The sequence below is a fragment of the Drosophila sulfurigaster genome, chromosome 2R (genome assembly GCF_023558435.1).
Source record: "Drosophila sulfurigaster albostrigata strain 15112-1811.04 chromosome 2R, ASM2355843v2, whole genome shotgun sequence".
In the NCBI taxonomy this organism is placed as follows: domain Eukaryota; kingdom Metazoa; phylum Arthropoda; class Insecta; order Diptera; family Drosophilidae; genus Drosophila; species Drosophila sulfurigaster.
The window spans coordinates 15,629,457-15,642,838 of NC_084882.1; the positions used below are offsets into that span (position 1 = coordinate 15,629,457).

General features: G+C 38.8%; 2 protein-coding genes across 2 annotated transcripts in view; one reads left to right on the top strand and one right to left on the bottom strand.

Moving 5' to 3' along the window:
- Positions 1 to 13,382, top strand: part of LOC133837069 (probable muscarinic acetylcholine receptor gar-1) — a 101,019-nt gene that overhangs the window by 80,729 nt on the left and 6,908 nt on the right.
- Positions 1,376 to 2,410, bottom strand: LOC133836712 (uncharacterized). Its single transcript, XM_062267303.1, has 2 exons — positions 1,938 to 2,410; positions 1,376 to 1,885 (listed from the first exon to the last, which is right to left on the bottom strand). Exons 1-2 carry the CDS (start codon positions 2,136 to 2,138, stop codon positions 1,376 to 1,378), a joined length of 711 nt encoding a protein of 236 aa, XP_062123287.1. The 5' UTR covers positions 2,139 to 2,410.

Genomic DNA, 13,382 nt, shown 5'->3' on the forward strand with positions numbered 1-13,382 from the left:
TCCGCTCCAGTCTACAATTTAAAGTGCACAATTACGCGATGCGGCGACGCTTGGCGCGTTGTTCTCTGGTTACCCATTGGAATTTCAAAATAAATCTTTAACGATGCACTGGGGCAACTCACGTGCCAGCCACGTCCATGTCCTGCCTCTCATGTCTGTGTGTATGTTGTCAGCGCTTTGTCAACAGCCCCGCTACTATTTGTATATCATCACTCGTGCCCGCTAATGTTGCAAGGACAACCATTAAATGTGCCACAACACGTTCTCAAAAGGCTCAGAAAAAAAAAAAACGTAGCTAAAACGCGTTGCGCCATTTCTCATAATTTCATAAATAATTACATAATGCGTTGACAGCACAAAATATAAGGATGGCAAGCAAAAAAAAGATACAACAACAAATTCTGCTGTGGTTTGGACCTTAATTCCACAGATATTTATTACGTAGGACATGTGTGCCAATATTTAACGAGCTGGGGATAAAAAAATGAAGCGAATCTTCTTTGCGACTTAAGTCGGATTTTCTGATTTCTGATTTATCAATCAGCAAGTGTACAAATTCAGTTAACAAATGTGTGATTTCTTTGCACTCTATTTTATAATACGGTTAGGTTACTTTTTCTCTTTATCATTCTTTTATCGTAGAAGTAATTTGTATTAAATTGGCAACTATATTTGGCAGATGCAGAATAATTGAGCCATTCTGTCGTCAACGCAGAATGAGTCTTTACTATAGCTATTCAAACGATTTATTGTCTCGACATCTACGTCCACAACATCGAGTACATTATTATAAACTACAGTTGCGAAAAATATCGCATCATTCTCTTTGACTATAAATGTAATCTGATACTGAGCCTTCTTCATTTCGGATGCTGGTTTGGGAAATTCCATATCAAGACCAATTTTAACCTTTGCATTTTCTACATACTTTAAAGTGAGATTCGCGCATAAATTACCAAGATTTTTGGCCCATAGATATTCGTTAATGTGCTCAACCACAAGTTCTGTCATACGATCTGTCCACGTGTATTTGATGGACTTGTATGGCTCGCAGGTGCAAAAGTGATTTGGAATCGCGGCATCTGCACAAGATCGTTGCTCTTTGATTGGATAAAAGAGCGACTGACATGTGGCACAACTCGCTGACCTTGGCAATGAAGTCGCATTTGGCGCAGTGCCAAGTTCTATAATATGCTTAAGCGTGTTGTGCAAATCATAATTCGATGTCAGGCGATTACGATTAAGCTCCAAAGCCGCTGCATATTCTGGGTATTGAGCTCGAAACCAAGGCGGCAAATAGATGAACAACATGGGCAGTCGTGACTCCAAGAACCCGCTGCTCAAACTCCTCAATTCTCCAAAGCGTGAACCATGATCAGAGAAAAAAGATCACAATGTTTTCAGCCAACACTCCATCTGCCTCAAAGTCCTTGAAGTACTGAAGAATATAGTTGTCCATCTTAGAGGCCAACAAGAAGTCATCGTGTGTAAAGCTGCTCGACCAGAAGAGTCCCCAAACAGGTCGCTTGGCTACATATCGACTTGCATATTCTCTCATGTAATCAAAGACGTAGCTACTCTGCAAACGTCTTCCATAGCAATAATCCATTGTGCAATTCGCACATTTCCAACTTTGCAATTTTCTTTCAAATGCCTGCATAAAAAGCAGATGTTCAAATCCCGGTCTCCTCAGTGTAAATGTGTTTATATAGCTTGCATCTTCTGCATAAGCTGTCAAATAACCTGCTTTCTTCAAATATTTCCAAATGAAGGGAAACTTGTCTAAGCATCCTTTGACATCAATATTGCAGACCTTCTGCTTCGCTGTCGTCGTCGAATAACCGCTGAGCACTGCCAATAAATTGGGAAATGTGTTATCCGCCACCTATCATAGATTTAGTCACCAAGTCTGTAGCATTTAAAAAGTGTGATCTTACTTTATTGTAGCCCTGCATCTCATACCAACCGGGCTGTTTCAGAAACTTTAATGTGTTAGGCATCATGCGTCTAACATTCACACTGGACATTGTGTCAATGCCAAACATTATGACACTAGCTTTTCGACGTTCTGAATTCTTTGCCGTAGACTCGTCAGTTCCAGCAAATCCTAAAAGTTCGGCCAATTCGTCCTCGTCCATATCAGGTGCTTGAGGTCCGGCTCCTATAGGAGGCACTGGTGTTACTAACTTTCGTTTTTTCCCCCTTTGGTGGTCCCGCAGGACCTCCTGCTACTGCTGCAGGCAAATTCTGAACCAAAGCGTATCCATCGACTTGTAGTATGCTCGATTCATTTCCTAACATGTGGCAATTCAACAACATGGCATGCACTGAAAGCGGTACTTGAAATCCATCTTCGAAATACACAGGCGACATCAATTTAAAAAGATTGCTTTAGGGGAGATCATGTAATATATGGAAGAAAATAAATTTAAAGTATGCTAAACAAAATTAAATAGATAAATATTTTACAATATTTATCATGTAATGTATAGAAGAAAATACAATTAAATTATTAGAATGCTAAAGAAAAATAAATAAGATTATTAAATATATACACTAGACTCTTACATAAGTGGCACCTCTCTATCATTGCGTTTAATTTCTTGATAGTAGCACTTTAATTGTATTTCACTGGAATTGAGCATTTGTGACACGACGCTGCTGTTGATATGCAGCACATAATGTCCACTGTTCACATCGTATATAGGTCGGACCAGATCCGATTCATTGCTGCACTTCTCAAACACTTGCGGCCTGTATATCTCTATTACATCCGCTGCAAATGGATCAATATATGGAATCTTGCACCGACTGCTCTCCACATAATAAAGGGGTAAAGAGTTACTTATTGTGGCTAGTCTTTGATCACTAGTCTTATCAACATCTCTGCTTATTTCTGTGTAATATAATTTCGAGCTAACATTTCGATATGCAACACAAATGAAAATGAACATGCCGAAACAACAGAGACTAAGAGATTTAAAGCCCCTTAAACTCAATGGCGAATTCATAATGCTCAGTCGCCAACGAACCAAACCAGACTGCTTATACCCGGCCATTGCATCTTTAATGATAATACAACGATATGATATAGCTTATCAGCAACATTTTCAGTAATGAAAATACCCAATTTTTCCCGGAACTTGTCATTGATTACGCTGCTGACAGCTTCAATACCGAACAATCTATGCTTCCGATAATTTTGAGCTATAATATTTTATTAATTTGTACACTAGATAGGCCTAGTTTTATATCAGCTACCCATAAGGTTGAAAAGTATTACAACTTTGTGCTTATTGGAAATGTTTGTATGTAGGCAGTAGAAGGCAACTTATTGAACAACCGCCTGTTAGTTTCTCCATCAAAATACCTAGATCTGAATATACCAAAAATTACCTTCGGTATATTTAAGTATTGTATTTTTTGGTATTAAAAGTCTAATACCGCAATTGGTATATTATTAGTGTAATACTGCAATAATTACTTTTATTGAAAATGGTTAGAGAGTATCTCACAATAGAGCAGTAATTTGTTATAGTTTGATTACCCTGCAAAAACTATTATTTAGGGCAGTCAATTCACAATTTAACAGTATTTCATAGTATTCATATTGATTGCATACAACTTGTAGAAAGTCTCTATATTATCCACATGTTTTATTTGATATGAATTCTGTGGCAATACTGCTTTTAAACACGTATTGATGATTTCTTCAGTCTCTGGTCGATTATAAGTATGAACGTATCGTTTTGGTTACGACGCTGCGATTTTAATAAAGAACAGAATTTTCTGCATAATTTATGCATTGCAATACGCCCCATTCACATTGGGGGCGAACAACGGCAAGGAAAAAAAAACAATAAAAGATTTTTGCTTCAACGCTGGGAATCAAAATGCAGCCACACAAATGAAAAAACCATTTTCCCACAGCGAACAGAAATTGTGCTATTTGGTTGCTGGAAAATTACAGAATCGTTTGCATGTTGCAACAGCAAATCCTTTAAAGTTCGTTTGCATCAAAATTGAAAAGCCAAACAAAAGGCCCGATTCGAATCACAGAAAATGAATGCAACTGAAAGCCATGAAAATGTCTAACATGGAAAACTACTCAACAAAAACAATACGAGTCTAGAAACGTAATGCTAGTGCCATAACATCATAAAAGTAGTTGTAGTTGTAGTTGTGTACCATTTAAATCACCCAAGCCTCAAAAGTCTGCAGAATGCCTTCGCCTGTTGGCCAGTAATTACACTTGGTTAACTGTGATTGCCCACTTACATTGTGTACAGTTCGCTGTAATTCATAATTTATAATTTATATTTTGCACTAGATTTAGCTCAGCTTTTGACGTCCAGCTAAATGGTAAATTACTTGCGCATACCCTGTAATTTGAAGAGTGCTAGGAGGTGTAATTTAAATGGGCTGAAATTATTTTATATTAGCCTATTACTTTGCAAATAATATATTATTATGTGAAGGGTATCGACAGATTTGCTCGGATTACTTAGCAAAAATATTGTAGATAATATTTTAATTTTTACTCTATTTATAACAATAATTTAACATAATATAATTTTGCAAGATTCCTTTTATTACATGCCTACATTTTCTCACAACAGTTTCTTCTGTGTGGGGGGCATCGAACCGAAAACCTCAATTCACAATTCGCAACTCGCAGTTCGCAAGTAACTCGTTCGCATGGACAATTTATTTAGCGAGGTCGTCATTATATAATTTATATGCAGTGCAGAACTTTTAGCACGGCTCAGCGAAGCTCTTGATTTCCTTGACGGCTGGCAAATAATTAATTATGCATTAAGTTAACACTAAAAGGCAATTACGGCATTGTTATAGTTGTCAATTACCGACAGACAAACAGACGCTCTGTCTGACTGAAGGAGAGACAAACGGTTGAAAGTTTTGTAAATGCATAGAACAAAACTAATTTTCCACTGGAATGTGCAATAAACAACTGAGCTACTTTCATTTCCGTTGGCAAAAAGAGGAACTGCTCGTATTACACATCCTTACAAGCATGTGTCCTGTGGCTATTGTGAGAAATCACAGGGAAACACACTTGAACGGAAACATTCAGAGCGCTCATCTAGTTGGTAATGAAGGAAGTTATTGGCAGAGCGGAACTACTTACTTTCTTTACTGAATGGGGCAAAGGAATTCAAGGTACAAACTAGCAATGTCCTTAAGTAATTGAGTTGTGCTCATCACACAAAGGGAGTAACAATATTATGCTCTAGTGATTTATAAAGTTCACTCTCTTGCTGACCAGCAAAGTAAACATTTTTCAGTTGTTGCCGCTCAATTGTTGCATGAATAATAATGCACTATGGCATCGTGTTAGATTCAGTTGCCTGCATCGCGTTTCATTTAATTAAGATGGCAAAACTTTGCACTGCACTGGGTCAGCAACCCAAGAGAACTTACAGAGACAGAGTCAAGTAACTAATGCAATCGGCAGCAGCAACAACTTGCAAAACTGTCGCTGAGTGTGTCGTAGAGTAAAGTTGCAAGTTGCAGTGTCGACAGCTGGTTGCTAGCTGCAAGTTCATAGCATTTACTTGGCAATCATTACTAAGTTGCTCCAAATGCAAAGCCAATTTGTGTGGTGCTAGTTAACAACTGTGCTGGGAATGCCGTCAGCTGGCCTGTGCTGTAATTTCTAGCCGCTCTTTCTCTCGCACTCTCTTCTTGTTAGTTATGCCACGTAGCTGCGCTTCCATAAATCTGTTGCATAAACTTGCTGGCTGAGGCAGGAGGCAGCTGCCTGGCACATTAACGACATTGTTGGGCCAATGAAAGATGCATGAGACAGGCGCGTGCACTACTAACAATGAAGGCGGAGGCATACAGCAATAACAAAAATAACAACAACAAAAACAAATTCACCTGGACCAGGTCCAGGTGGCATGCCACCAGGTCCCCAGCTCGTTTGGTCGACGCAGCACGGCAAATACTTTATGCGATTATAATAAAGTAAACTCTATAAAGTTGTCATATTCAATTCCCCGCCCCATGAAGCGGCATAAATTAGGCTTATGCCAGCTGAGTGAGCAGAGCGAGAGAGAGAGAGAGGGAGAGAGAAGGCAGCTCTATCATTACATTGGAGCATGAAACATATCATATTGCTGCTGCTATCCACACTTCACACACACACACACACAAGTGCACACACACATTCATTGATCGATCGATTGAACATGAAAATGTCAGCACAATTAAGCTCATTGAATCAATTTGCACCCGCAGCTGGTCAGCTGAAAGTGTTGGCGTTGGTCTAGCCCAAGTTCAACACTCGAGGATGCAGCACGCAATATTTTTCCAGAGCTTAGAGGGAAAACTCGTTTATAGCAGCGACAGAACGGCAGCGAGGGCAGCATATACATACATATAGTCTAAGCCTTTAAGGCCTGCTAATTGAGTGCTTATCGATTAACGTGCGGAGACTCGCACATTAATTATATGGACACGCAACTGCCGCGCAGTCAAATGACAAGTGGAAGAAGAAGAAGCAGAAGAGCGGGGAAATGTGGAGCGCTTTTCGCACGGGTATCTTTAATTTGTGTATTCAAAAATGCGCGCTTGCAAGGGCATGAAATATGAGAGTGCGTATCATAAAACGTAGCACAGAAATTGGCGCACGAACGGCCACGTACAACAACAACAGCGACAACAAGAGCGACAGCGACAGCAGGAGCGACGTTTACTGCGACATCTACAGGACAGGATGCTGCGCAGCAGGATAATAACATCAGCAGCATAATTAATGTTGTTGACAACCAAGGACAGCGAATGCTGCTCGTTGCTCTACATGATTAATGCCATTATTATTAATTTTGGACACGTTAATTGCGCATGCCAAAAATTTTAAACAACTTTGCTTGCTCGCTCGCTTGCTTGCTTGCTTACTTCCTTGCTTATTTGACTACCTCGACTGTTGCCTGCACATTGCACATACGCAACGTTGTACCACAGACAAGCTACAAGCCGAGACACAAAGTGAGTTTTACCCGCAAAAACATTCAATTAGGAAAAACGCAGGCAGGGTTGGGTTGGGGAAGGGAGGCCAACAGGCGGCTTGTAAGCAGACAAGCGAGGCAGCTATTCGAGTCAGTGGCATCATCAAAAACGCATCAGTGTCATTAGGGCTGGGTGGCGGCAGGCATTTGCTCTGTCATTTTATGGCCATAGCGACTCCTTTTGTTGCCCCAGCTGACTGCTGTTTGAGCTGCCTGCTACTTGCTGCTTGCTGCCTGACTTTTTGTTTACTTTTTCGTTTCGTTTCGTTTTTCGCGTGGAAATGACAAGGACAAAAGGGGCACAGTGACACCACAACCCAGAACCTGAGCTATGCAACAACTGTGTCAAGCAATTTTCAGCTCGAATCGTTTGTGTATCTAGCACTAAATGAGCGCCATTCCAGCGACATTGTCGTACGATCTGTGGCACGACAAGTGGAAGGGAAGGGGGAAGCCTTGGCAATCTGCAGCATGTGTCGCCAACGCATTTTTGCAGTTGTTGCACAAAAACAGAAGCCAGCGTTAAGTTTCAATAGAATTATCATTGTCATAATCATAAAAACACATAGCACACGCACACAAAAAAGAACCAACCACAGATGTTGCGCAAATCGACCATAGCACATGCTTACGAGTGTGATATATGCCTTGATTATTATTACACAATCACAACTTTGACCACACTCGGTTGATATCATCAACGAATAAAGCACCATAATATAACTCATTTTCCGGCAAGTTGCTTTATAATAAACAAAATGAGAGACTCATATGAAAATAATTATTGTAACCAATAAACTAGTAATCAAAATCAAATAGTTTTATTGCATTGCTAATGCAATAAATTATGCAATAAATTTCAGCTCATCCCAAAAGTATGCTCCACTTTTTAATTTGCACTTTTTCTTAAAACTGCTAACAGCAGCTTTTCATTGTGGAAAGTGATTTTAAATTGTGCTTTGAACTGGTATCGTTACTTAACTTGTGGCTAATGAATTCTGCTCTTGCGGTAATTATTTTTTCAAACTTACGTTACATCAAGGTTAGGCAGATAGTTTTCAACAATCTTATTATGCTAGGAACTTCTTTTTAACCATAAAAAGTTTGTTAATTTCCACCTACAATGGTGGCAATACGCAATAAAGAATTGATTTATATTACGTAAACGCAACTTTTCTTGCTTTGGATACATGTACCTCAAATAATTTCTCAAGTATACGCTTCGTAACAATATTTTTTATATTGTATTATGCATTACATATACGTTCTTTAGAAAAATTATCCAATTAGAAAATATTAACTTATAACAGCAATTTTAATGACATAAAACAACAAATAAATATGGTTTAGAATATAAAAACTGTTTATCTGGTTGTATAGGCAAAAATTAAACAACAAAATCGACTTAACATTTAAATGCAAATCTCTACTACATAATAGATTTAACATTTTATTGAACACACAAGTCGACATGCCAGATTCAGTAACTTTGAAGTGTAACAACGAAAATGTACACTCAAGACAAGATACTTAAAAGTTGCAAAAAAAAAAAGTTAAGATCGCGCAGTGCTTCGAGCACAATTTGCACATTTTGAATGGCAAGTGTTGTGGCGGCATTTGGCATTTATGCGCTATCTTCCAGCCGGATGTAAAACTAACGCAATACATATGTGTGTTTGTGTGTGTGTACATACTGGGATGTGTTAGTATGTGTGTGTGTATGCGATGTTTGCCACAAAGACAACGCTAAGTGGCCTGGGGGCGCAATTTTGCCATTGGCGCTCGTTAAATTTGCATGCGGATGCGCGCAAGCACACAACATATATACATACATATATTTATATAAGATATATGTATGTATGTGTGTGTGCGTACGGCAACAATGCTAAATGAGCGCAACAGTTACACAGTGACTGTGACAACGACAGTTTGCGGTTTTGGCGTGCGTCGTTGTCTTTTTCAAAGAGTTTTTTTGCGTCTTCCGCCAGCCAGCCGAGGCAGCCACAATCCAAGTTCATTTGGCATGCAACAAACGTGGCAAGGACAAGTCAAGTCAGCTGCAACCACGCCTCAACCCAACCCCAGCACCACCATGTTTGCCAAGCTGAAAATTGAAATTGTCTATGCGCTGCCGTCAGACAATTGGCAGCGTCGACGCGTCGTATGCGTAACGAGTCTTTTAAGAGACGACAAGCTACAGCAAAAAAAAAAATGCTGCGAATGAAATTATTCATCACTTTGCGCTGCTTCTAATATTTATTTAAAATTTCGCTTTGATTAAAATGCACAGACACTTTATGTGGCAGCGCAGGCAGTAGTTGTTTAGTTCCTTGGAGAGAAAAATCTATGCCAGCCGCCTTATGAATTAACAAAAGCAACAACAACAACGACAACAGCAACGAAGAGACGAAGTAGATAGTAGAAGGACACTGACGCGCTTGTAATTAAAACTTAGCAGGCAGCAATGTACACTGCTCGCAAGAAAGTTCATTATGCGCGTTGCGAGGCCTGGCAGGCAGAATTGTTGCTCCAGACCAGGAATGCTGTCAAATTCATAATCTGTGGCGCATAGTTAAAGCGCTGCTTTTGGCTCAAAAGAATAGCTGCTGCTGCCGCTGTTGGCGTTGCTGCTGTTGACATTTGAAATACCAGCCCGCACACACCAGACAGACGACTTTGTTGTGGACAGCACACAGCCAACATGCCATTGTTGGCCATACACCACGCCTATGTCCTGTGTTGTCCTTTGCTATCTGTGGTACGCTGTGCTGTGCTGTGCTGTCAAAGCAAACGCGGATATTAGCGCATGATTGAAAGCTGCCCACCAAAAATTGCATGTCCTTTTGTGCAGCTGGTTCGCAAATTAGACTGTGCTACGCACAAATCCCGTTAGGAGCCCTCATGCAGCTGCTGCCTGCCACAAAAACAAAAACCGAAAAACGAGAAGCGAAAGGCGAAGAAAAAAAAAGCAAATCAAAATGCCAAACGCTTATCCGACGTTGCCCATCAATTTGCATTTGACAAGAAGCCAATATTTGATGAATTTCAGGCAACTGATGAACGCTTGAGAGCAGCTGCAAACTTTCTAGTTTGTGTGTGTCACCTGCTTTTGGCCAACAGCCCTTTTGTTATCACCCCGCCAATGGGGTCCTTTGTTTGCTTGATTAAATTATTTTTCATTATTTGGCAAATGAAAGCAACCCGGCTACCAGTCAGAGCGTCACTTGAAGGCAATAACAACGGTTGGCTTACACATTTAATAAGTTTATTATAAGCAAAAGGCAAAAGGCACAAACACAACAAAAAAAAGAACGGAAGAGAAAGCAACAACAACAACAAATAAAGCGTGCCATTATGAAAAATCTTATCTAAAGGATGGCATGAAAGGCGCACGGGATTTTCTGTCATTGAGCTGTGTCAACATGCCGCCGAACAACGGCAATTTCAGCACATACCCAGCAGCAATATCAGCAAAAAGGGTGTTTAACATGCGCAATTCATTAGTCTCGCAACAAGATAACTTCTCTCGAGACGGTTGTCATCTACAAACTCATAGTACATTCGGCTACTGGGTATTTGCCCATTTTAGGTTGCTCACAGTGAACGGTAAAAGCTACACGCCGTAATTGCTGATTTAAGTCAGCTTTCGTGTTTGTCTTTGGCCATCATCCTGTTACGTTGCCTGCTAAACTTCTTCCTTAAATAATTAAACGTACAAGCTGCTGCCAACTCTGATGCTCCATGCAACATGCACAAGCTTTAAGCTGCTTTAAAAATCACATCTTTTGCGCCCTTTCGAACTGTGTAAAGTTGAAAGAGGGAGAAGAGTGAGATCCGCTTGCGGTCAGTGAGCCAAACCGCAAGGACACCAACTGCTGCTGCACTTTGGACTTTGGCAAAAGACAGGATTACTTCTATTACCTTGACGACAGAAGGACTAAACAACGCATTGGCGCTCAGCTTCATATCAAAGTCATATTTTTAGCAGTGTCCTGCGTTGGTTGTGCTCCAATCTAATTTGTATATCCACCATTTAATTTTGCTATCTTATGAGCATCATTACAAAGGCAAACATTGTGTGCAAAAGCATTTGATTAATTCAAAATTTATACGTATTCGTTAGTTGCAATTTATAACTTATCTTCAATTTTCAAATTATTTTTTTGGACGTATCATCATCTTAGCTTCTTTAAGTCGATTGTCTCTTTGAAACCAAAAGAAATCGTTTCCATATAATGTGTTTAAGTTGCTGCATAGGAAATAAAAACAAGAATATTTTATTAGGAACTACAATTATTTGTATAATAATAATTTATAATATTTAACAATTATAACAATATCTATGCCACCAGCCACTTTTGTAAGAAACCGCACAATTGCCAGAAGCTTCATCATTGTCGCGGTCGAATGTAGTGAATTTATAGTTTTGACTGTATCTCATCGCATCATCGTTAACACTTCCCTTGAATTCACCTAAGCTTCTCAGTGCATAACCTTGGCTTTCATCAGATATTTTGAAATCGTCATAACGCGCATATTTCGAAGTACCATTTAAAAAACTCAAATGCATATAAAGCTCGAAACGCTGCGAGTTTGTGAGTCGATAGATAGTTTCCAAACCAAGAAAAAAATCGGTATTGAAATATCCGAAACCTCTGCGGTAGGTAGCCCAATCTCTATCAAAACTCTCGTTTCCGCCAACTCGCTGTTGAATTACTATCCACCCAGGCCCAGCTAGCTGACTATCACAGAGAACACTGAAGATACTACTGCCTAAAACTTTGATTTCACGATACCCAGGGTATTGTCCAAACGGAATACAACTAGAGGGAATACTATTCTGTAGTGCTTCATTTAATTTATCAACCTCGCCTTGACATACTTGTTGATCTTTTTCCTTGTTTTTTAATTTTGTTTGACTCTCGTCGAATTGCACTTCAATTTTTTTAAGATTTTCTGTCATGTTTTGAATTTTTGCATTATACCCCGAAATATTTTCATCCTTTTCAAAACCACTAGAATTTAATTTTTTTAATTGACCCTCGCAAATTTCTAAATTTTTTGATTCTTCTTTGCATTTATCAAAATGTTCGAAAAGTTTGGAATTTGGTGTTAGTCCATTAATAGTGTTTTTTTTGTAATTCAATATCAGACTCCAATTTATCAACTTTAATTTTATATAGTTGCAATTCGTTTTCCTTTCTTTGTATTTGGTTTTTAAACTCATCTATTATAGATGCCTCCTTCATAACTCTTTCATGCAATTTTAGAATTTCATGATACTTGTCCATAAGATTCGAATTCAACTCGCTTAGCTGCTTTTCCTTAAATTCACTTATTTCTAACTCATTTCTAATTTGACGAAAGTAATCGAGCATTGGCTTCACAGTTTTATAGGTATGAGGGCCGCACTGTTTCACTATTTCAAGTATTATTAATAGGCATATTGCTTTTTTCCATTCTTCCGACCATTTTCAAGCTTTCGACTGCATTCAATAAAGATGATTATAGAACTAATTTAATCTACGTGAGTGTACAGACTTTACAAAAACAGAGAGAAGGTCAATTGGTAGTATATACTAAAGAGTAAATATTAGTATATACTCTGACGCTTGCTGTGAGAGAGTTGTTTCATGATAACAGGCATAAATTAAGCTTGAGTGGAAATTCAAACACTCATAAATTTATTGCTACAATTTTGTACTTGTAAATGTATATTATATTACAAATATTGTTGGCATATGTTTATTATTTATTATTTCAAATTTAAACATATTATTTTAAATTGATTTGAGTATGCAAGCATTAATTTCAAATTCAGACTCGCATTTCTTATTTTTACATTTTGTAGAGCGACTTCTAAATATAGTTGGCACAGTCTTAGACATCCAATCAAAAACATAATTGAATTTGAGCTAAAATTATGACCAGCTTTAGTTGATTGAGAAAAGCAAATAGGCTTGTTTATTTTTTTGTTTTTTTGGTTTCTAAACAGAAGCTTTGACCCATTTCAGGTGCAGGTGACAATCAAGTTGAGTGTGGTACAGAGTTTTGATAGGACGCAATTAGCATAGAAATTGGCTTTTTTTTTTGTGTGTTGCATGATTGAGGCACAGATCTTAAGAAGCAATTTTGGGCATAAAGATTGCGACAGCCAAGCAAGTGTTTTGGGCCTTAAACCCGACAGCAGAAGTTGACAGGTGTCAACGAGGGGTTCGTGGCGCACATGTTGCAAGGATTATGTTTACATGCCACAAAAAGCGCTTGCTCCATAACAAAAGGCTTAGCTATCAAAGTGTTTTTGTGTGTGTGTCCGTGTTGGTGCTGCGCTCGAAGAATTTAAATGTT

What these genes read in the sequence shown, in the direction of transcription:
- LOC133836712 (XM_062267303.1), bottom strand. Translation starts at nt 2,138, where the DNA reads ATGGACGAGGACGAATTGGCCGAACTTTTAGGATTTGCTGGAACTGAC. An exon ending in AGATGCAGGGCTACAATAAA is followed by an intron (nt 1,886 to 1,937) that starts GTAAGATCACAC and finishes AATCTATGATAG; the next exon opens with GTGGCGGATAACACATTTCC.